This window comes from Myotis lucifugus, unplaced genomic scaffold (assembly GCF_000147115.1).
Source record: "Myotis lucifugus unplaced genomic scaffold, Myoluc2.0 scaffold_145, whole genome shotgun sequence".
Classification (NCBI taxonomy): Eukaryota; Metazoa; Chordata; class Mammalia; order Chiroptera; family Vespertilionidae; genus Myotis; species Myotis lucifugus.
The window spans coordinates 607160-631543 of NW_005871193.1; the positions used below are offsets into that span (position 1 = coordinate 607160).

Consider the following 24384-nt stretch of genomic DNA (forward strand, 5'->3'; position numbering starts at 1 on the left):
GGTCAGGGCTCGTGCAGGAGGCAACCAATCGATGTGTTTCTCTCACATTGATATTTCTCTCTGTCTTCCCCTCTCTCTTCCACTTTCCCTAAAAATCAATGGAAAAATATCCTCAGGTGAGGATTAACAACAAAAATACACAAACTTACAAATATACTCATTCTGAGCCCGATAGGAATAGTTTGGGATTTCCAGCTGCCTAGACTCCGGGGCCCTGCAGCCTCCCACCAGAGCAGACACTGGGAGCTGTGCTGGGTTTGGGGAAGGTGGGGGTTGGAAGAGGTAATATGGGAATTCTCAGCAATCTCACCCGACCCTAAACTGAAGTCTCTGTAGGTATAACTTTAGTTTCCACGAGCAGGCAGACCCCAGAGGAGGGTGGAGCCCCTGGGCCCCTCTCCTCGAGCCTGACATCCGCCCCTTCCATTTCCGAACAGCCCCTTCCTCGGAGCTGTCAGGCACACGCTCTCCAGGGTCCATCAGTGGCTTTTAGAGGAGGGCCCGGCTTTCATCCTATTAGTGAGCCGGGAGTAATTATGACTTCATTAGCCAAATAGGTTCTTGGTTCAGAGACTTCCCCCCAGAAAACAAAACACACACCCGCTTCCCTTCATCTGAAGTCTGTCCCCTGGGGCATCAGCTAACAATGCGGCAGGGCCCCAGGGAGACTGGAAAGGGGAAGAAGCCAGGGATGGCTGGCCAAGGGGGAGAGGCCCAGCGCCCCCTCCCCCGGGCGCATCTGTTGGTTGGCTGGCCCCTGGAGAGATTTTTGACAGGAAGAAGGATGGCACTCCAGCAAATGAGAGGCATGACCCCTCGCATCTGTCTGCGGCCCCTCTGGCCCTGCTAGCCCTTCCAATCACAGGATGGCCTTCGGCGGATGGCCAGGGCACTTGCCGATGGATGGGGTGGCCTTTTCCTTTGGGGGACTCTCTGGCAAGTGCCCAGGGACCTCCAGAGCACCCCTGGCTCCAATTCCCCCAATGCCAGGGGCAAGGAAGCAGAGTGCCCTGCCACTTACCAGACTCCACGCTCTGCACAGCCTGGCCTGGCCCTGGCCCTAAGGACAAAGCTGTGCCCCAGGGCCAGCTGGCTGGGAGAGCCTTGGTCAGCCTCGGCCACCGGACCAGGCAGGCAGGTCCCTGGCACCTGGGAGAGATCCACTGCTTCTCTGTCACTCACCTGCCTCCCACACCTCTGTGTTAGGAAGACTTTGACTTTTCTTTGGGTCAATTAGCTCTCCGTTGCAATTAAAACCATCCCCCCTTGGGAAATTGCTGATTGTCCTCTTTTCCTAGTCTTTTTTTTTTTTTTTTTTTTTTTTTTACAGAGAGGAAGGGAGAGAGATAGAGAGTTAGAAACATCGATCAGCTGCCTCCTGCACACTCCCTACCGGAGATGTGCCCGCAACCAAGTTACATGCCCTTGACCGGAATCGAACCTGGGACCTTTCAGTCCACAGGCCGACGCTCTATCCACTGAGCCAAACCGGTTACTGCTTTTCCTAGTCTTTTAATAGGCGTTAGGGGCATGGAGTCCAATCCTCCTGCCTCTAGCTGGCTCTACCTGGAACCTCCCTTAGTTACCGCCAGCCACACAGGAGGTCCCAGCTCCGGCCACTCCCACTGCCCGCCCTCCACAGGAGAAGGTGCAGGCTCCCGCAGGTCCTCGGACCCAGGCCTCTTTGTCCGTGCAGCGTCCGAGAGAGCTGGCTGCCGCTTCTGGGGCTTTGCAAAGAGCAGCTGGTGAATTCTCATTCCTGCTGAGGGTCCCTCTGCCTGGACCCTCAGCCGGCAAGAAGCCATCTGCTGGGGCTGGACCCAGAGGCAGGAGGATGGATGAGATGACCTCCCGACAGCCCTGCCACTTACCAGACTCCACGCTCTGCACAGCCTGGCCTGGCCCTGGCCCTGACTCTAACCTGACCCCGCTCTACCCCCAGGCCCCATAGTCAGCCCAGGGGCCAGGCAGGAGGACCCCTGCTCCTCGCCCTTCAAGGAAAGGGAGTCCCCGGAGACCGTCCCAGCTGTACACACTGCGCCCCCGCTCGTGTCCCCTGAAAGCAACCGTCCTTTTGTTAATTCTGCAATTTCCCAAAGTGCCAGGAGCATTTCATCTGACAGTCAGCGCATCTGTTCCTCTCACTCTCCAGAAGGTCGGGTGGGAACCGCGCCAGCCCCTTCCCTGAGGCTCCCCCTGCCTCACGCTCCTTCCACCAGTTTGGGCGCCCTGCTCACCTGGTCCCCTGGGAGCACCTCCAGTGCCTCTCTGCATCCCTGACCCCTGGCACGGCGCCCCCTTGGCCATGGCTGGCAGGCTTGGTAACCATCGCCCCTCGGGACCACGTCACCTGCCCAAGCAGATGGGTACCTGTCCTGTTCCTGGGGGACTGCGGCGGGAGAGGCTGTTCTCCCATCGTGGCCTGCCCAAGGCCCCTCTAGATATAGGAGCCTCGGGGGGCCAAGGAAAGGGGGAGCCTCATGCTTGGTCTTAGCATTGCCCTCTCTACACACAGCCTTTGGGCTGCTCACTTCCAAGGCAGTGGAGGTGATGGCTGGTTCCTCAGCCCCAAAGCCCTCCGGGAATCTGGCTTGCCCCTGTCCTGAGCTTCTGCATGGGGTTCTCGCCCTCAGCGCCACTGACACTCGGGGCTGGGTGATTCCTAGGTGTGGGCTGCCCTGTGCATTATAGTGTATTTAGTAGCACCCCTGACCTCTACCAACTAGAGGCCAGAAATACGTATCGCAAGAACCAAAAAATGTCTCCAGACACGGCCAAATGTCCCCTCGTTGAAAATCACTGAGCTAAGGCGAAAAGGAAACCTGACAGCTGAGTGTCAGTGATGGACACCCCAGCTCCCGCCTTTCTGACGCCCAGGCTGCAGGTGACAGAGGGACGGCCTAGCGAGGGGCTGGCAAAGGTTTCCTGTGAAGGGCCAGATGGTGAATATCGTCAGCTTTGCACACCATCCAGTCCCTGTTGTGACTACTCAGCTGCTGGCGTAGCACGGGCGCGGCCAGACAATACTAAATGAACAAGCGTGGCTGTGCGCCAATAAATCTTTATTTATGAACCGTGACATTTGAATTTCATATTATTTTCGTGTGTCATGAAACATTTTTCTTTTCCTTTCTCTCCAACCATTTAAAAATGCAAAACCCAGGCTTGGCACATATGCCACACCCCTGGCTCCCAGGATCTCAGAGGGACCAAACACCAGGGCCCCTTAACAAAGCCAAGGGCCGAGGCTCACGTTGGACAGGGGTCCTGCTCCTCTGGGGGGCCAGGGAGCCAATTACCCCAGGTGGCTGTGGCCCAGGAACGCCGGTACTGATTTTGGTGGGGTAACCCACTGGCCACAGCAAGACCCACTACATCGTTTTCAGCGCCCAGTGTAAAACGAGAATGCCGGGCCCTCCTTCCCAACGCAGCAGGAGAGCGCCAAACCAAGCAGGGACCGTCTGAGCACAGACCTGTGAGGCTACAGGCTGCACCCCCCAGAGCGGCCCTCGCGCTCAGCCTTCTCCCAGGAAGGCCTGCGTCCTGCTCAGAGCCTCAGCCGGACAGGGGGCTGGCACTTCAGGCTGGTTCTCTGACCCTGAGGTACAGCTCCTCCTCCAGGCCTTCAGGCGGGGCTGCCACACACGACCATGTCCTGCATGGTGACATCGGCTGAGCTGGTGAATGGGGGCGTGAAGCTAGCCCTGCCCCCCTTGCCAAGCTGTGTGTCCGGTGCCATGCCACACCTGCTTGTGGGAATTTGCACTAAATGGGCAGGTACTGGCCCTGCCTCCAGGCACCCAGGAAGTGGAAAGAAGTCACCAACTCCACCCAATTGGGTCTTTTCTACCCCTGTTCTAATCCCCCGAGAGAAATAGATGACCTGTTCATCAATCCATTTAGTAAATAGATGCAGAGCCCCTGACGCTATTCTGAGGACATAAATGCACCAGGTGCAGGGTGAAGCCTCCCCATCACCGTACAGATAGTCAGAGGGAAGCCTATGAAGGGACGAGGACGCTGAAGAGGGACACCTTGTGCCTAAGAGAGAGCCGGGCGTGTTAGCTTCCTGAAGAGGTGACCACGGGGCGCATTCTAGGGGACAAGGAGATGGAGCCAGGGACACCTAAGGGAGAGAGGTGACTATCCAAACAGGATGAAGAGAGTAACAGGAGAGGCTCCGGCCCTTCCCGGAAGGACAGGCGGGGCGAGAGGGCTGGAGTGGGCTGGGGAAAGGCAAGAGAAGAGAGCAGAGCGAAAGAGGGGCCCGCTGACAGTGAGGCCTGTGTCCCAGGAAGGAGCACACAACCCGGAGGCAAGGGAAGCTGAAGAACGTTTAGCAGGCACGTGATGCGATCTGACCTGTGTGTTAGGTGCTCACTCTGACTGAACCCTGAGGGTGGTGGAAGGGGCTGAGCCTGGGCCCCAGGAGCCTGGTGAGGACAGGTAGGCAGAATTCCGGTGGAACTAGAAAGGGTCAGGGTGAGACTGTGGCAGGAGGCTGGGGGGCATGTGTAGGAGACGCCTTAAGGAGGCGGAGGGGCAGGACTGAGCAGTGGTCGCCACGGTTCTCCCAAGAAACAGAACCAGTAGGGTGTGTGTGTGCGTGTCATACACACGTATCATATATAATGTGTGTGTGTATACAGATACATATACACACACGATTTATTTCAAGGAATCAACTTTTTTAAACCATTGTGGGGGCTGGCGATTCGTTTTCTGAAGGCAGCCAGCAGGCTGCACACTCAGGCAAGAGCTGGGGCCGCAGGTCGCCGGCAGGATTCCTTCTTCCTCAGGAAAACCTGTTGTGTTTTAAGGCCCTTCAACTGATTGGATGAGGCCCACACACATTATGGAAGGAAATCTCTACTTAAAGTCAACTGAGTATGACGTTAGCCACATCTACAAAATACCCTCACAGCTATACCTAGCTCAGTGTCTGGTTAAATAGCTGGTACTATCGCCTAGCCCAGCCCACACATAAAACTGATCATGGGAGTGGGGGTCTGGTTCCTTCTAGAGATGTGAGAGGCCCATGAGCATCCAAGAGACGTCTAGCTGGCAGTGCAGGTCTGAGCTCAGGCTCGAGGGCGCCTCCCGGTCCTCCTCACCTCTCCTCAGACTAGCCGCCTCCCTGTTCCTTCCACCCTCCCTGCCCCCAAAGGTGGACTTTCCGAAGCACACATCCCAGCCAGTCTCTGCTTGTTCAGACCCTCCCAATGGCCCCCGATGCTCTCGGACAAAGTCCTACAGGGCTCAGGAGGCTCCCCGAGCCTCATCACTTCCTCGAACCCTCCGCTCCAGACATGCCACGGGACTCCTTCCCCAGACTTGCCATGCTCTGCCGGCGGCTGCCTTTGCACGAGCTGCTGCTTCTCCCTGGGACCACACCCTCCTTACCTCCGCGCAGCCCATGCCACATACACCTGGTCTACCTGGTGAGCGCAGCTAAAATGTGTTTCTCCGTTTCTGAGACTCACTGGGCCAAGGCATGACGGTCTGTGCAAACTTGGGTGACAGAACTTAGACCAGATTGTGTTTTGATTATTTGTACATGTCATCCAGTCATTACACTGTGATCTCCTCAAGAGGACAGACCTCGCCCGGCCGGTGTGGCTCAGCTGGTTGTGCAATGTCCTGTGCACCAAAACGTTGACTGTTCAATTCCCAGCCAGGGCACATGCCTGGGTGGCAGGTTCGATATCCGGTTGGGGCAAGTATGGAAGGCAACCAATCCATGTTTCTATCTCACATTGATGTTTCTCTCTCTCTTTCTTTCTCTCTAGCTCTCTCTCTTCCTCTAAATAATTAATTAATTAAGCTTATCTCTTTTTTTAAAAAAAAAAGTACAGACCATGTCTCATTCTCCTCAGTGTCTCCAGTACTTTGTCCAGTGCTTGGTACAAGAGGTACTCAGTATTTGCCTATTGGATGGATGGATGGATGGACTGATGAATGAATACAACAATTTTCTAATAATTTCTGGCCAACACTTCTTTGTTCCAGGCACTGTGCTATGAGCTCCAAGTCATGAATAAACCTAGGTTCTTGGTTACAGGCCGCAGCAGCAGACTTTGGCCACCACAACAGAAAAAGATCTCACCAGAAGTCCATCAGATGAATTGCAGAGTCCCTGGGAAGACTAAAGAAGCCCAACTCTGAAATGGGCAGGAACCGAGGGAGACTAATCATTGGAGACACATCGCAGTCACACCCCGGGAATGGCCTGACCAGGATGCCAGTGCTGACATCACCTTCACAGGACACTCCTTCCGAGGGAGCCAGAATCTTGCCATCCCCCCTGCCCCCTCCACTGCTGTTCACCTGCCCTGGTCCACACAGCCCTTTGAGGAAGAGTCTTTCCTCTGCTGACAGATGACAAGCCCAAGGCCACATGGCCAGTCACCAGAGGGCGAAACTGGAACCAGACTTCCAAGCCACAGCCTCCCACTGCGCTCTGCACCGTCTCCTTCCAGGCAACACTCCCTGTTCTTCTGTAAATACAGCTTCCGGGGTAGCATGCAACCCAGCAGCCAGGAAATTCTAACGCACTAGCTTTTGTGTAGCTACATATTTTGGGTATGTTTTTGGCCCTGACAAATTGCATCGGGGAAATATAAAGACAGCAATGTCGGCACACGAAGGCGGAGTAATTAGAGAGAGGTCTGTGCACTGACACGGTTGATTGAAGCGGCTTCCAGGAGGCTGTCCATCAGACACGCAGGGAAACGGGGTAGGGCCGGAGGCTCGGGGAGGCCGGCAGAATCTGACCAAGGATTCCGTGTCTTCACCTGCCCCTCCCTGCTCCCATGTTCACAGCTGCCCTCAGCCACCCTAGGCAGGCTGAGTGAAGAACACGCCGGCCGCGCCTTGGCGGCCAGCCCCCATCCCCGGTCACAGCAGCTCCCTACCCGGATGTCCTTTGCAGGCCCAGCTGCCCCAGTGACGTTGGCCGCAGAGCTCAGATCAGGGGACCAGCCTTAGTCTCAGCTCTACCTCTGCTGCGCTGTGACCTTGGCCAATCATTTGACCTTCTGGGCTCTGGTTTCCCTATGACTTTCCCCTTCCCCTCCCCTTCCTCCTCCCCCCACTCTCCCACCTCTCACACTGGCCAAATTATTTCATAAAAAAGAACTCGGGGTTCTTTGAGCTCTTTGGAGAGACCACATAAACGCAAGGCATTATTAGCATCATTACTATTAAATATTAATCATGGCATTAGCATTGTCTATTATAAGCCTGAGAAAGAGGTTCCAAGAGCCCTGGGTGGAAATGGCTAAGAGAATAATTAGGCCCTTCAGGCCACAGACCCTTTCGGGTCCTCAAGTGAAATTAGAAAGGCAAATGAGACGGAGTGTTGAGATTTCCCCCGCAGCAGCCCCTGCTCAGTTCAACGTGGCTCCTCCTGGCCCTACACAACTCAGGCTCCTTCCAGCCCCCTGAACCCCATGCCATGACTGCATTCCCACCCCCATCTGCCTGTCCAGGCCTATTTCAGGATGTGCCCCCCACCCCAACCAAAGCCTCTCCCCCTCCCAGCTCCCTCTCTCTCCACTCCCTGAACTGTTACAGCAGTTATTCCCCTCTGCTCATCACCCCGTCAACCAGTGCTCACCAAGTCTCTACCATCCGCCCGGCATTGTGCTGAGCAGAAGGGGGTGCAGGAAAACAGAGACAATATTGAGATAATCGATACCTTCGGAGACTTCTTAGGGGAGGCGGCGTAGGGAATAAAATCTGTAGTTTGTATGACACTTGGCTAAATGCTCAAACCATCCTAAGTAGGAATAGGATTATTCCCATTGTACAGACGCGGAAATGGATTCCTCCATCAATTGCATGTGCTTCAGTGTCATCCCCTAGGAGTGGCAGAGCTGAGGAGTCTGTTCTCTGGCCTGCAAGCCCTGAGCCATCCCAGCCATCGCAGCAGAGAGGGGCCGGCAGCAGGCGTACATCCCTGTGCTGCGGATGGGAGGCTGAATCCCAAAAAGGCCCAAGGGAAGGGCTGACGTTACTGAGTCCCTGCTATGTGCTTGGCCCCGGGCTAGATACTTCGTGGGTAACTCAATGCTCACAGCAGCCCATGAGGTTTGTGTCTTAATCCGGGTGAGGAACCTGGGCCTTTGAGGAGGTAAGTGGCTGGGCCCAGGGCTGCTCAGCTCATAAACAGCACGCCTGCCTGTTAAGCTGGCCAGAGTTTGGAGCTTTGCCCAACCTGCTTCGTCGCTCTTCCCCGCAGCTGCGGGTGAAAGGTCCTGGGACCACTATCAGGCTGCTTCCAGAAAGACTGCAGACAGACCACCTCCCACGGCTCTCCAACCCCCACCGCTCAAGGCCAAGAAGCGACTCCATGAACCTGTGGCCTCCTGGGAGCTCCAGAAAAGTGACTGAAGCCTGAAACCCAGACCATGGCGCTGGTGGCCAGAGGCCAGGGCAGGAGCGTGAGGCTGAGACTGATGAGGAAAGACATGGCAGAGCCCGCTGTCCCTGGCTGGGCTCGAGGCCCCTCCCGCACTCCTTTGCTGTTGACTTGGCGGGGCTGCTGGAGGCGGGAGCAGATGATCTTAAAAGGGTTGGGTGGCCCTCAAGATGCCTTTTGGGAGGCAGTGCCCTTGGCGGTCCCGGCTGTGCCTCTTGCTTCAACAGTGTTTGGACGGAACAGGCCCAGGGACGCCCTTTCTCCCAGCCTCCAGCCACTCTCCAGCGTCTTATCCACTCACCACCTTCAGAACCACCTTCAGAACCACCTCCGGGACCAGCCAACACACGTGGTTTATTTCTACCTTAATCCTTAACGCCGAACAACCATGAGCTCCCAAATCCGTCAGCATTATTCCACCCAGGTGGAGGCTGCCGTCAACGGCCTGGCCCCCCTGCCTCTTCGGGCCGCCACACCTACCTCTCTCTGGCTTCTATTTCCACCTGGACGCTGTGGCTCTGGGGGGCAGGGGGCGTTTCTTCCGTGAGTTGGTGGAGAAGAAGCTCGAGGGCGCTGAGCGTCTCTTAAAGTTGCAAACCCAGCCCGGCGGGCGCTTTCTCTCCCAGGATGTGCTAAGGCCCCCTGAGATGAGTGGGCAGAACTCAGGGTGCTCCGGAAGCCGCCCTGGCCTTGGGGAGGAACCTGGCCCAGGCCCCGTGGACCTGCGTGTCCAGGTTCTGCTTGCGCAGACCCTCAGCTCTGACTTCCTGCAGAGCCACTTCCGGGTGAGGAGGTGAATCTCATCAAGAAGATGGGCCACACCTGGCTCCCTCCGTAGGCTGCCGCCCCCAGGCTGGGCTGAGCCAGTAGCCCAGTGGTCGGCAAACTGCGGCTCGCGAGCCACATGTGGCTCTTTGGCCCCTTGAGTGTGGCCACAAAGTTTTAATCGCACTGTACGTGCGCGCCCACCTGTTATTTTGTGGAAGAGCCACACTCAAGGGGCCGCGGTTTGCCGACCACTGCAGTAGCTCTTGGAAAGGCTCGCCCTCAAGCACAACCAGGAGCCTGTGGAGCCCAGAGGCCTTTGAGGGGCCCGTCTGCATCCCCTGGTGTCTGCCTTTTACCTGAGCCTCTCCCCGAAACTCCTAGCCTTGCTTTTAACCACCCTGAAGCCCTCTCCCATGCATTGGACCAAATGAAACAATAAAGCTTTTTGCGGGGGGCGGGGTGGGGCCTTTTGGGAGCTCCCACCCTGAAGCCAATTCATGTTTACAGGCAATCAGTGGCCCATTTGATGAGCTACCCAATCATCTTCACTGGCCCTTCTTTGTCCGGCCTGGGAGCCTGTGGGGACTCCACTTGGGATGGGGTGTCCCGCTCGGTACAACATGGAGACACATTGATTAGCCACGGAGAGCAGAGGTCCCCGTACAGTCGGTTGTACTGAGGATTCCGGGACCTGGCAGACACCAAGACAGAGGAAAGCGTCCTGCCCCCGCTGCGCCCCCCTCCGAAGGCAGGTGCCAGCAGCTGGAGCACAGGGCGTCGTGGTTAAACCATGGAGGCTGGAGCCAGACCAGCAGGCTCCACGTGCTTACTGTTTGCTTGGAGCAAGTTCCCTAACCCCTCAGCATCACCTGTAAAATAACAGTAATAACAACAACACTTACGCCTGATGGACCATTCTGGTAAAGCACTTAGTACAGCTTCTGACACATTGGAGACACTCAAGTTATTATTAATAATTTATACAAAATTAATATGACATCATAAAATATTCTGGTTATTATCAAGCGAATGGACCCCATGAGCAAAACTCAGCCTGGACCCTCAAATGTTCACCCCACTTTTTTTCAGAAACCACAGGGGTTGGCAGTGAGGATCCTCAATAACTCCCCAAATTCATTGTACCTGGCTAATGTGAGAGCTTGGAACCAGGGAGAAGAGATTTCTTGGGACGTGTCTCCCCAAAGCCAGGCCTGGGCTTAGTACGTACTCTCAGTTTTCACTGTTTTGTTGTTCTTGTTGTTGTTGTTGTTAATCCTCACCTGAGGACATTTCCCACTGGTTTTTAGAGAGAGTAGAAGGGAGGGGGAGAGACATTGATGTGAGAGAGATGCATCGATTGGTTTCAGCCTGGGATAGAGCCTGCAACTAACAAATGTGCCCTTGACTCGGAATTGAACCCGGGACCCTTCAGACCAAGGGACTGATGCTCTTTCCACTGAACCAAATGGGCTAGGGCAGTTTTCACTTCTTGCAGCTGGGGGATAGGGGGCAGACAAGCTGCAGAGGAATTGAGGGGACCTTTGAGACCAATCACCTGAACTAACTGGGAGGGAGCTATGCTCCCCGCCACCCCTCCAAGGATCCTGCCCTCACCACAGGGCAGCAGCTGTCCGACAGTAGCCACAAAAACAGCTGTCTCCATCGAAAGCAACCTTTGCAAGCATTCCAGACCCTTGGCCCCCGAGTCAGGCAAGACCCTGGCCAGCGCCCCCACCCCCACCCCCTCCCAACACACACAGCAGAGGTGCTGCCACTTCCTGGGCACCACTTTCTGCCTGGGGAGACTCGAAGCCTCTCTGCAGGGCGTGGGCTGACCTGGGCGATGTCAGCGGGCAAGACTCACCCAGGCGCTCAGGGCCAATGTGCCAGCCCCAGCAAGACAGACGGACAGACAGACAGAGAGACAAGGGTGCAGTGGGCAGAGGCGGGAAAGGGAAGGCACCTGGGAGGGATCTGCAGAGAGCCATTCCCAGCTAAAGGCGGTCACTGGCATGATCAATCGGCTGTCTCTCCGCCTGAAACAAAGAAGACTGTCTCCCGAGTTGGGAAAGCACTCGGGAGGGAGCAGACGGGACGGGCGGAGGGCAGAGCACCTGGGACCTGGGCAGGCGTCCCGGACCTGGGAGGCTGGGCAGCGACTCCTCCTTCTCCAGGCTCCCCACTCAGCCCAGCTCTGTCCCAAGCCCCTGTGACCCGCTCTACTCAGGAAGACACGCTGCCACGCTCCAGGCTGGACAGGTACAGCCACTGAAACTCTGAGACTGGCCTGGTCCTGCCAGCTGTTTCAGCATCTGGACCGCTCACCGGTCTTGCCTGTGTGACTGGACAGCAGGTGGACAGCAGGGGGGTGAGACAACAGTGACAGCCTGATGGGGCCAACTACTGCCACAGATGGCGGGTCCTCCTGCTTCTGGGCACACCGCCTCCCCCGCCACCCCTCATGACAGGAGCAGAGCAGGAGAGACAGTGCCCACCTGGGTAAGCACCCAGCATCTCAGAGCTCCCAGTGAACTTGGCCCTTCACGTCCAAGTGTGGCTCAGAGAGACTTAGCCTAGCACCCCCAGCCAATCAGCAGAGCCCAGCCTACCCTTCCGACTGCCAGGCTCCCCCATTAGTGAGCTTTCTGTGACATCACACTGCTGGTTGATTAAAACGAAGCTTGGATCCATAGGTACTGACGTGGAACCGTGTCCAAGATCTATTATAGTTCAAAGTATTTTGCAAATCATGATGTATTGTGTGATTCATTTTCATAAAATAACACCAACAATCCATGTAATGATGTACATGAAATAATAAACACAGAGGCATGGAACTCAAATCTGATAAGGGACTTTTACTATTTATTTTCAAATTTCCCCTTATGTGTGGATCATTTGACAAAGAGCCGTGTGACTCTGATCAGGGAAACAATAACGATGAACATGTGGGGTGCCCGCCCGCGAAGGAGCCCTCCACCCCACCGCCCTGCGCCACAAGCTGGAGATTTCTGCTTTGCGTCCCTTCCTCTAATTTCTGGAGAAACAAGGAGTTTGGCTCCGGGAGTCTCCAGGGGTTTAAAGAGCAAGAACCACTTTCTTCTCCCTCTGCACCCCACCCCTCTGCAGCCCCTTCAGCTCTGGGCTGGATGGGATTTGGGGGGGGGGGGCGGGAGTGGAGGGGGCAGGCCAGACAGCGCCCTTGAGCGGAGCCGCCCATGCATATGGAAGACCCGGGGAAGACGCGGGCACTCCGGCTCGCTCCCGGTCCTTAAATGACAGCAAATGAGGTAAAGCCAGGGGGGTGGGGATGGGAAGGGGTGGGAGGGGGCAGAGGAAGTCATCTCCAGAGCCCGAGCGTTGGCTGAGGACAGGAGCCAGCCAGTGAGCGGAGCCTGGGAGAGGGAGGAGCACATCTTGATGCAGAGATGCTGCAGTGGCTCCGGGCGCGCACACACACCAGCGCCCTCGCCCGCCACCGCCGCCAGGGCTGTCGCCACCGCGCCAGGACAGCAGCCAGCGGCTGAGGGAGCAGGGAGGAGTGGCGGCCGGCTCTATGTGTCTGTTTGCCCGGCAGGGTTGGAAAACAGACCCATACACACATCGAATTGGCTCCAGCAACAACACGTTTTTACGGCAGAGAGAGACACCCCAGCAATTTTTGTCTTCCTCTGCCAGGGGAGGGGGACTCCCGGGGGTGCTATTGTGGGCAGGCACTCGGAGCTCAGTGCCCTTGCACCTTAGGAGGGGCAGGGGCAGGGCGGGAACCCCTGCTTCGGGCTGGGGGCCAGTCTGACTTCTCACCACTGGGACTGGAAGTCCCCTCCGCCCCTGTCTACATGGGTGGCATCCTTCAGGGCCCAGCAGGCCCCGCCTGGCCAGGAAGCTGGCCTCCTGCAGTGTGTCCAAGAATTCAAGCCGGTCACCGGCCGCTGGCTGACAGCAGCAAATGCCTTCAGAGGGGGCAGTGGCTCTGGCCCCTGCCCTGGCCCCCAGTCCAGGACCAGAAAGTCCCGGAGGGCAGGCCCCAGACCCTGGCCTGCCCCCAGATCTCCCGGCTGGAATGGTACTGACTGCCCAGCCTGGAGGCCCCCGGGCTGCCTCTGCAGGGTGACCTCTTTGCAAAGTCTTGCTTCAGTTCCACAGAGGAGGGAGTGGACCACAAGTTTGGGCAAAGACCGGTCCAGGAGCAGGGACTTAGGGAGGAGAAACTGAGGCAAGTCAGATCCCAAAGGGTAAGGACTGAGCTCACAGGGGCTGACATTTATTTTCTTCCCTCCCCCCTCCCCAACTTTATCTTCCCCCAAACCCCTCCCGCTCATCTTCACTGGTGGGAGAGAAGGATTTGCATAAAGTTGGTAAGAAAAGGGGCTGGGGCTGGAAGGGGGAGGGACACCTTTTCGGGGTCTAGGAAAAGAGGGCCACCCTTCTCCCCAGCACCATGGGGCTTACATAATGGATCTGCGGTGAGGGGGGCGGGCGGCCCCAGGCAGTGCCCAGAGCGGAACCCTGTCACCTGGTCCAGGAGGGGTTGCAAGGCCTGGGAAGGAAGGAGGGGGAGTGAGATGAGACAGTGCCTGTGGGAAGAGAGTCCCGGGCCGCAGGGGACAAAGCCAGGGACGCTCAGCATAGACCTCCGGGAGCTGAGCCTGTGTCCCGGGAGGAAACGCTGTCAGTCAAGGTTGTTTGGAGGTTTGAGAATCCAGACAGACAGGATGGGAGGAGCTGTGAGTGCCCGTGGCCGGGCCCTGGAGAAGGAAGGGTTTCCAGCCCGCAGGGTGCCTGCCCTTAGCTTTGCCCCCTTTCCATGTCCAGCCTGTGACTGGCCAGACCTACCCTCCTTTCCTTTCAGCTTCACTCCTCGGCCATGAACCCCCTTCCCAGCCCAGCCAGCATCCTTTCTCCTCTGCTCCGAGGGAGGCAGGCGTGGGTACAGCCCAGTATCCCAGTCCATCAGAGCATCCTGGTCTCCTTCCGGGCAGCCGACTCCGGCTCCCCTCCCAGCTCTCTGGCCAGAGAGCCCCTCAGTCCCCTCAGCCACGCCTCCTCTCAGCTGCACTCAGAGGGACCAGAGCAGCCACTGGGGATCCAGGGCAGCCAGAGGTGGGCCACCTGTGAGAGGCTGGTGTGACCTGGGCTCCTGGGGGTGGGGCAGGGGGCGGAGCCCAGACTCCTGGCCTGGACAGCAGCCCTCTCCAGGGTGCCCACCAGCTAACCCTTACCAACCAGGCTGCAGAACCACTCCAGCAAGGCTTTGCCACAAGGTCAGAGTTCTTCCTGATCGCCTGTGGGGTCTATCAGGAGGCCCCAGCCAGCAAAGGGGAGGCAGGAAGGGAGAGAGATGGGAAAGGGGTCCCTGAGCACATGACATCAGACACCAAGATCCACCTGTCCTTCCGGTGCTCAGCATGAGCAGTGAGGGAAGCACAAGGCTCCTCTCTCTCTCTCTCTCTCTCTCTCTCTCTCTCTCTCTCTCTCTCTCTCTCATTCCCACTCATCCTCTACGCCCCACCTGGCCAAGCCCTCACTCCATCACACTCCCTTCCCTGTTGAAATGTGCTCTCCACCTTCAGCCCTCAAATAGAGACACATGTGGGACGGGCCTCTGGGCATTGTGCTCAATGGGGTGGTTGCACAGATCGTCTCTGACCCAAACTTACTCCTCAGGAGCAAGCACTCGGGAGGCTGTCAGGGAAGCAATTCATCTTGGGAGGGGGGGATCCCCCACCCCCCACCCCCAGAATATCCTCAAGCCAAATGTTTGTGAGAAAGTGCATCTCAAAGACAATCTGGGTCTGAGTGTGGCTGGTGTTTGCATGGTTGGAGGGATTCCTGGGGGCAGAACCAGGGTGTTGAGCAAGAGGAGGTCAATACTCATGGAAAGAATAGTCCAGTGAAGCAGGAGGGACTGCAGTTAGACTGCAGGAGGCACTTCCTCACCAGAAGGATGAGCCCGAGGTGGGGCCGTCTTTCCGAAGAGGCCATGGGAAACGGGGGTCCGGTCCAAGGTTAGAAACAGTCTTGCCTGGGGGTGGAGGTTGGGCTGGATGACCCTGTAAATTTCTCCCAGGCTCAGGAATCCTCTTTCAATTGGTAAGAGGCGGGGTGACTAGGACTCCTTTCACTCCCTGCTGCCTCATGCGGGCCATCTCTCCCAGCCTCTCTCATTCTTCTGCCCCCCCCCCCCACACCACGGTTTGCTAACCTGGACCTTGTGGGAGTTTCCATGGGCTCTGTCTTGGTGGTCACCAGCCTGGAGTAAACAAGTCCTTCCTTGGGTTCAGTGAGTCCTCTTGCTACAAAATAAGCCCATGTTTCCTTGTTTATCAAAAGAGGATGGAAACAACAGCAAAGATGTGTGATGTGCTCCCCCAAACTGAGCCCGTGGCATCCCAGGACACGTGCAGACCCAAGTACAGCTCAGCGTCCTTCTCATCTGATGAGCCGCACAACCATGCCCCCCCCCCAAACACACACACACACACACACACACACACAGCACCCGTCCGGATGAAACCTTGGGGCCTCCTCTGGCCCCAGCCCACATCCCCTCAATGTCCGCCAGCCGCCACAGACCAAGAGGCTGTCCCACCCATGTCCGCCCGAAAGTCGGCCTTCTTGCTGTGTAACCCAGAGGAGCCGTTCGGCTGGGCTCCAGAGCAGAAGCTGGCCTGAGGGGCGGAGCAGGTTCAAGCCCACCCCACCGGGCTGGGCGCTGACCGGCCTGCAGGACACTGTCTAGGAGTTGGGGCGTCTCCTTTCTGCAGACATGAGGGGACATGCAAAATCACTCCACCAACTTCTTCCCGATTTGGTTCTTCGGAACCAAATTCAAACAATTGCTCTTACTCCTGACATCTCACAAACGGACCCTCCTCCCCACGCCTCGCTCATGCCATCATACCAGGCACCGAGCAGGCAGGCGAGTGGGAACCCGAGGGTAGAGGCGTGCCTGCCCCCTGTCCCAGCCCCTCCCGGGAGGATGCAGGCCCTCCCTCGGTCCACATCCCACTCTGAGGGCCTCTCCGTGCAGCCATGCAGTCATGCAGCGGCAGAGGCAGGAGGGCCAAGGTCTTCAGGCTGAAGATCAAGGGCCAGATTCCCTCAGGGCCAGGCTGAGAGCTCACACACCCACCTTTCCTCAGAGGGCGGGGCAGTCAGTGCCAGGGCTGGGCCTCAGGGAACCCGCTGCCCATGCAAGAGCCTGCGGACACCACGGGGTGCGGGGAGGGAGGGTGCACGAGAGGGGGCTGAGGAGGGACCCGGCTGCACAGCTCCCCTGCCCCCCATGGGGACTAAGAAGGTCCCCAAGCCTCAGGACCTCCTCCAGCGGAGGCCACCTGCCTTCCTCACCGAGGCCTCTCGACCACGGTCCTGCTCCTGCCCACACCCACCCTGCCTGCCACGTGGCCCCACCGGGCCACCATAGACCCCCGTCCTCCCAGAGGGGCGTGGAGTGGTCCTGTCCCAGGTGGTGGTTCCTGTCGTAGGCAGAGTCCCCCTCCCCTCTGAGACCCGAGGGAGGGCAGCAGGTGGGGAGGGTTGCGGAGCAGCACCTGCTTGGGGTGCCCCGCGGGTCCTCGCCAGGTGCTCTCCGGAACAGCTGGTGTCTAGATGTGACTGTGCAACCTGGTGCCCTCCTCTGGGGTGGTGTGCGTGCTGGGCTTGCCCGGACCCCCGCACCTGGGGGCGGAGGAGGAAGAAGGCACCTGCCCAGGAGATGTGGGAGGCTGTCAGCGTCCTAAACCCGTGTGCGTGCAGCCCCCACGTGGTGACTGTGTAGAAGGGAGCCTGACACAGCCGGCACAGCGTCTGTGGACACATGTCTGTTCCCCCACTTCCCCCCCCTACCCCCGACTCTCACCATGGGCCAGGAATGGTGCTAACTTCACCAGAGTCCCTTGGGGTGGCTCCCCCTTCTCACCCCCATGTTGCAGACTGAGGCTCAGAGACTCTAAGTAATGAACACAGTCGCCAGGGCTGTGCTAGCTCATCAGCTCCAAGGGGTTGGTTGAGGGCCGCCCCGCTAGTCTGTGCTGTGCTGCGGGGTGGGGCTGGGGGCATGAGGGCTCAGGCGGTGCTCATCGCCTTAAGATAAATCACTTCGTCTCTGCCCTCCACTGGACGCCAAACTCCCCCTTTGTCTGTCCCCACCCGTCAGAAAGCAGGCCTTGGTGCTCACATCTCCCCCGGGGGTGGCGGGAGGCGGATTCAGGGCCAGGAGCCGGGTGTCCCCAGTGGTAGCATTTTGGAGGCGTGTGTCTTTCATTTTCTGGCTGTTCTGTGCAGGGCCCTGAGCCCAGTGAACCCTGCCGTGTGCTAGAGTCCAGCTCTCAGTCTTCCTCCCCCCTCACCCCACCTTCATTGTCCCCCAGGCCCTTTGTTCCCTGGGCCAGCAATCCAGCCAGCTCCCCCTGCAGCCTCTGAACCCCCAAGCAGCCTGCTCCCCCATGTGTTGGTGCCTCATAGGCCCAGCCCCCCTGATGGTTACAGCCTGTGCCCGCCTGTGCCAGCCTGTGCCTGCTCCCCTGTACGGGGCAGCTGGCCTGGGCCAGGCTTGGCTGGCTCGGGGCTCACAGGGCCCGCTCCGGGCCTGGCATAGCTCCACTCTGGCCTTGCTCCTGACAAAAGGCCTCCCCCATCCTGAGCATTCCAGGATGTGTCACAGGGCAGATGGTGTGAGGAGAGGACTGGTCCGTGGAGCTCATGAGCACATCCTGGTGGCTCGCGGCTGGTCCATAAAGGCAGTTTTTGCTACTGTCTCCCAGCCCATAGCACAGCGCCTGGCACATGGCACTAAATGCTGGGAGGAAGTGGACACAGGGCAAGACTGGATGCCAACTGCCTCACCTTCAGGGAGCAAGGAGCTGCAACCTTTGACCCAGACTCCGCGCATGTGTGAGAGTGTTCGCACAGGCCTTGGCACACCGTGGGGCTGTGTACACCTGACAGCACTCTCTAGTACCTCTGGTGCAACCCAGTTGCTCCTCTCTCTCAGCCCCTGCCCAGCCCTCTCCAGTCTGTCCCTCAGGGGTGCCCGGGGCCCCTGAGCCCTTAGGTGACTGATAAAGGTCTGGGTTAAGCTGAGTTTTAGGAAGAGCAGTAAAACTGGATTATTCACAAAGTATGATAATTACCTGTGGTGACATCATTCTGACCGCTGGGGGGGGAGGTGAGTGATCCAGGATCAGGCCTCCTTGTAGGTCACAGGAGGACAGGGCAGGGCTGGGTTCATGCCCCGTGGAGGCAGGGACACACACAGACACATGCACAAACACATGGGCACACACACAAAGACCAGACATATCCAAACACAGACACACAGAGACACAGGCATATACATAGGGACACAAAGACCAGACCTCACATATCCACAGGGACACATAGGCACAACACACAGATACACACCAACATTACACACATGCACGCGCGCACGCGCATGCACACGCACAGCCACCCCGCTCTCTCCAGCACTACGGGAGCAGCAGTGGCTCCTGTCCCAGGGCCCCCAGCTCCCTGGTGGTCTGTCTCTGCTTGGCCCTGGCACACTCAGGGTAAAGCCTTGAGCCCAAGCCAGCACCCTGCCCCTCACTGAGCTCCCAGACTGGCAGACAAAGGGCAGGGATGAGCAAGCGATGATTGAGCCCCTTCTCTGTGCCCGGCTCGGGGATGTGCCACACTAGAGCTAAGGGGGTGTTTTCCAACGTTTTGGAACCATGGGACCCTTAGTTTAAAGCCAGCGTGGGGAACATCCGGCTCTTGGGCGGTATAAGGCCCACAGAATCATTCAGTCTGACCCTGCCAAGGCATTAGGGTGAGTGAATTAAATGTTTGATCAAATATAGCAGCTAATTTGTAAGTTGATAATTTTGTATGGCCCGTGAATGATGTTGTTAGAAATATCCAAATGGCCCTTGGCAGAGAAAAGTTCCCCACCTCTGGTTTAAAGGGAACCTTGTGGGGAAATCTAGTAGATGAAGCAGATGTGAGTGAGCTGAGGAGGGTCTCAGCCCCTCCTCTCTCTGACCCCATCCCTGCTGTGACCCTGACCCCATAACTTCCCCGGCAGGCACTCCAGTACCTCACTGAACACCAGAACGGCTCTGCAAAGTAATCTCCACTTTGCAGATGAGAAAACAGGCCCCACAGGGGGAATCACTTGTCCGAGCTCACAAAGCCGATAGGAGATGAAGTCAATGTCACCGAATCCTGTCCGTGGAGGCCAAAGCCTGGGCGCTTCCCAGAGCCCCAGCACCTCCCTGTTGGGAGAGCTCCCTGCTTTTGTGCAGCCTCTGGGGTCATACTTCCCGGTTCCTGTGACCGGACCCCCTGTGAACCTAGAGACCCGAGTGTGTGTGGGGGAGAGAATGTGTGAGAGAGTGAGGGGTGAAGGTGAGTGTGAAGCAGGGACTGTGTGTGAGAATATATGTGAGAGAGTGTGTATAAAAGTGTATGAGAGCCCTGGCTGGTCGCCCTGTTGGTTAGAGCATCGTCCTGATACGCTGAGGTTGCGGGTTCGATTCCCAGTGAGAGCATATACAAGAATTAACCAAGGAATGCATAAATAAATGTAACAACAAATCGATGTTTCTCACTCTCTCTCCCTCTCTCTCTCTCTCTAATCAATTAATAATTTTTTAAAGTGTATGAGAGTGTGTGAAGGTGAAAGTGTGTGTATGTGAGTATGAGGGAGAAAGAGTGTGAGGGTGTGAGTTTGTGAGAGGATATGCGAGTTGGCCCCAGGGTTGTTCTAGGCCAGTGATGGCGAACCTTTTGAGCTCGGCGTGTCAGCATTTTGAAAAACCCTAACTTAACTCTGGTGCCGTGTCACATATAGAAATTTTTTGATATTTGCAACCATAGTAAAACAAAGATGTATATTTTTGATATTTATTTTATATATTTAAATGCCATTTAACAAAGAAAAATCAACCAAAAAAATGAGTTCGCGTGTCACCTCTGACACGGGTGTCATAGGTTCGCCATCACTGGTATAGGCTCTGGGGAGCGCTAGAGCCTGGTTAGCCCAATCAGTTGTCTATTGAGCTCCACTGTGTGAGTGTGAGTGTGAGTGTGAGTGTGAGTGTGACAGTGATGTGCACAGGCTCCTGGAGGCACATAACACAGCTGTCCTCAAACAGCACCACACAAGTAAGCGCTGTTATGTGCCAGGCACTTCGCCAGGCTCAGGTGAGACCTGGAGACACGGTCCCTCCCCTTGGGGAGCTCACAGCCTTCTATGGAGGCAGACTCGCCTCCTCGGCAGGGCCACGGCACAGTCGGGATGCGAGCTCATTTCCAACTGCGTGCTCGTGGGGCATGTTAGGGGCTTGGGTGAGCTTGAATGGGGCCATGCGGGATGCGGAGGCATGTGCCCGGCCTGGGAAGGGCATTTCAGATGAGGGGAGTCAATGACAAAGGCACAGAGATGGGGTGTTGGGGAAGGTCACGGGGCCAGAAGTGCTGAATTTCTCAGTTCAAGTCTGGAACTGAACGTGGCCAGGACAGGGAGGGGCAGGTAGTCGTGAGAGGTGGCCCCAGGCCCTTCCGGACCAAGGCAAGTGGGCATGAGGCTGGAGGTGGGCAGAGAAGGCTGAAGAGGATTTGGGGACTCTCCAAGGAACACAGCATGAAGTGAGGGAGGTACGGAGCATGCTTTGGTTTGCAGACCCTGTGCTGACCAGGGCAGAGTTAGAGTCACCGGCACCTGCCTCCTCCCCTGGCCACTCCCGCCCAGGGGACAGCATCCAGGCCCTCAGCGTCCTGCGCTCTCTGCGAGCTCACAGGCTCGGAGCTGGAGGGGACCTTAGAGAGCAGCCATTCTACAGATGAGGCACCGAGACCCTCCTCCTCCACCCCCTCGGCCAGCAGGGACCTCAGGAGGGGAAACAGTGACCAGCTGGGGTCAGATTTGCAGACAGTGAGTGGAAGAGCCTCAAGTCAGGCCCCCCCTCTCCCCCCTCCCCCACCACCCCAGAGCCCTCCCCCTGCTCTTAGGTGTCTGCGAGGGGGCAGGCAGTGCAGAGGAGCAGACTGGCTGCCTGCTGGATCCTGCGGCAGCTCAGACAGGGACCTGCGGGAGCCCAGTGCCCCAGGCACCCAAATAACCGAAAGCACACCCCTGAGATGCCACACTCCCTCCGGAACCTGGAAAGCTGGCCCAGAGACGGGGAGTGGATGGAGAGGCTGGCCCTGACCTCACTTCTAGGGATGCGGCCCCATCTGTCAAACCGGCAGAGGGGGCTCTGACTTGTTCTCGGGGCCCCCACCCTAGGGAACAGGTTGCCCTGAGCTCCCAAGATCTAGCCAAGACCCCACTCATCTCCGTGCCAGAGGGAGGCTCCTCCGGGAGCTGCACGAACGCTTTCAGCTCGGGCTTCCCTGGCCCATTCGCCCATGTGGCCAGGGCACCGCTTACAGGGCCATATGGCTCCACTGCACAAGACGTGAGGCCTTACCTGGGGACCCGGGGAGAGGGGGTGCATAGTGAGACCCCTCCACTAGAAGCAAGGCTGGGCCTGAGAGACAGCACAGCTCCCAGGGCGGCTCATTGCCCCCGCCCAGGCACCGTGGGGGACAGGGGCAGTGGGCCCCCATTACTAGAGAAAGATGTTACTAGTTCCCCAAGTCCGGGCCCGGGCCCTGTTCTCCTCAGGACCCACCCCAAGAGCTATTACAGGTGAGCCAGCAGCTGGCCCTGGCCTCCTGACCCCAGCTGGTCACTGTTTCCCCTCCTGAGGTCCCTGCTGGCCGAGGGGGTGGAGGAGGCAGGGGTAGTGACTGAGCCAGACTCCCAGGGGGCCGTCGGAGGCACTCAGCAGTGAAAGAGCTCCTTGGTAATGGCCAAGCCCCTTCCCCTGGGCCCTGGGGAGATGAGCGAGCGCTTGAGCAGTTCCGGCCTCTCCCAGGCAAGACCCAGACAGCCTGGAGCTGGGAGGGGCGCTCAGCTCAGGGCCCCCGCCCCCCGCCCTCCTGCCTCCCTAGGTCCTGCTCAGCCTCCTGCCGCACTTTCCTTTCCTCTCCTCCACCTCGGCCTGGACAGCGCCATGGGGACTCGCTCCGGGAGGAAGTCGCAGCTGCTGCTGCTGCTGCTGCTGGCTGTGGCCCTCGTCGCCTCTCCAGGTAAGAGGGCTGTGTGGTCCCTGAAGCCCAGCGGGGTGGTTCTAGGGCTATGTCATTGCTATTATTGGAGTGATGACTACAGAAGTCACTGGCTCTGCGGGGCTGTAGCACTTAACGTTTCTGAGGCATTTCCCGGCTAGAATTTCCCCATTTATGGATCTTCCCTCCCTTGAGGTTAGGAGAGGGACTGAGTCTTTGCCCTGTGTAGGTGAAAGAAGCATGATCAGAGAGGGTGAAAGGCTTGCCCAGGGTCACCCAGCAGGATTAAGGCACAACCAGACCCCACAGCATCAGCCCGCAGTTGAGGCCTCGAAGGCTGCACTGCTCAGTAGAGTAGCCAATAGCCAGGGGACGATCAAAATGAAGAGAAATTCCGTTTTAAAATTAGCTCCTCAGTGGTACTAGCCACATTTCAAGGGCTGATTGCCACACTGGACCGCAGCACAGATTACAGAACATTCCGGTGGCCGGAGGAAGTCCTACTGGGTGTGCTGCTCTGGGGTCCCTGCCACGAGCAGGCAGGGGTCACACCACGAGGCTGGGAGGGTCCTGGGCACCTGCGCCTGGCAGACCGCGTGGAGCAGGCTGTGGGGAGGGGGGAGGCAGAGCGCCGGGGGCCCAGGCAAAAGGCAAGAGGGACCCAAGCAGAGGCTCTCATGCCAGGGGTGCTGCGAAGGGGGGAGAGGGGAGGACGGACTGATGGGAGGAGGAGGGGGGCATGGAGAGGAGGGCAGTGTAGGCTGAGAGGCCAGGGTAGCTGGACTCTGGAGAGGGTGCCGGAGACCCAGCCCGTCTGATAGCAGGAGGGTGCTCGGGCCTCCTGGGGTTCGCTAGCCCCACCGCTGGCCTCTCTGCCCTGACCCCCAGCCCGGGTCAATAGACGGTTCTTTTCTCCTTAAGCTCTCCGTGGGAGAAAGAGTGCCCGTGCTCCCCATCCTCCTCTGTCCTCCTGGAGTCCCCGCCAGCTCAGGCTGCACCCACCCCTCCCTCAAGGCTGTAGCCACACATTCTAGGTTCTTGTGGCACCAGGGAAGGACTCGGCTGGCATGCTTCCCACCGTCTCCGTGTGTCCCAACGCCCCTCAGTCCTGCACCCGAGCCAGGGAGGTGGCTGGGAAACAGGAATGACCCAAAGGTGGGAGGCGTCTCCCAGCCCCCGCCCCAGGCCTAGCTGCCTGGGAGGGCCCTCCCGGTCCCCGGGAGCTGCTGGTTTGGGGAGCCCTGGCTGAGGGAGCAGGAGACACCCACCCTGCAGAGAGCAGAGAGGGCCTGGGGCCTCAGGGATAGCTCAGTGCTGGGACCCCCTCATTGGAGGCAGGAGTGTGGGCAGCCTCTGGGATCCTTAGACCCAGAGATTCAGGGAAGGCCACGGAGAGGGGACCCGGTCTGCCACGTGGCAGAGCTCCAGAGACTGCAGTGGAACCTCCTGTGGCTGGTTCCCACCCTCCCAGGAAGGTGCCTGAGCTCCACCTCCTCGCGGCCCTGCCCCCTGCCCGGGGCTGCACCTGCTGCAGGGAAAGGCAGAGGGCTCCCCTCACACCCACACCCCTCGCCCCTCACCTGTGCTTGGGGAGCAGCGTTGCCAGGACAGGGAACCCTGCCTGCGTGTGTGTATGTGCCATGTGGGTGCACGTAAGGGAGTGTGTGCGGGTGAGGGATGTGGGCACGTGCATCTGTAGACACCGGGTGAGGGTGTGCACACGCCTGCGTGCAAGGAGAAAGCTTTCCCAGGACGAGAGCCAGTCTGAAAGCATCGGTGCCCCAGGGCCCACTCAGCCCGCCCCACCAGGGTTCCTGGAAGACAGAGTTACTGGAAGCTGCTGTTGAGCAAGATGGGTTCCCAGCAGCCTGGCTGCCCTCCGCCCCCCTCCCTCCCTCCCCTCCTGGGCCCCTCTCCGCAGGTCCCAGCTGGGGCAGGGGTCGCCTCCCCTCCACCACCATCATTAACTTGGGAATAAAGCTTGGGCCCTAGCCCGCCATCCTCCCAAGCCTTGAAGGCGGCAGTGAAGGTTGTGATGGTTGGTGGGGAAACGTGAAAGTTGTGAAACCTTTAAGGAGCCTGCCTCCATCTCC

The 24384-nt window shown here is 58.2% G+C and overlaps 1 protein-coding gene across 1 annotated transcript in view; it reads left to right on the forward strand.

The window, feature by feature from the left end:
* The first annotated feature begins 22236 nt into the window (after nt 1-22236).
* The window catches only part of CNTN2 (contactin 2), a 20464-nt gene continuing 18316 nt past the window's right edge, over nt 22237-24384 (forward strand). The window contains 1 exon segment of the mRNA XM_006094824.3: nt 22237-22312. Coding sequence (XP_006094886.1) covers nt 22237-22312 — 76 coding nt within the window.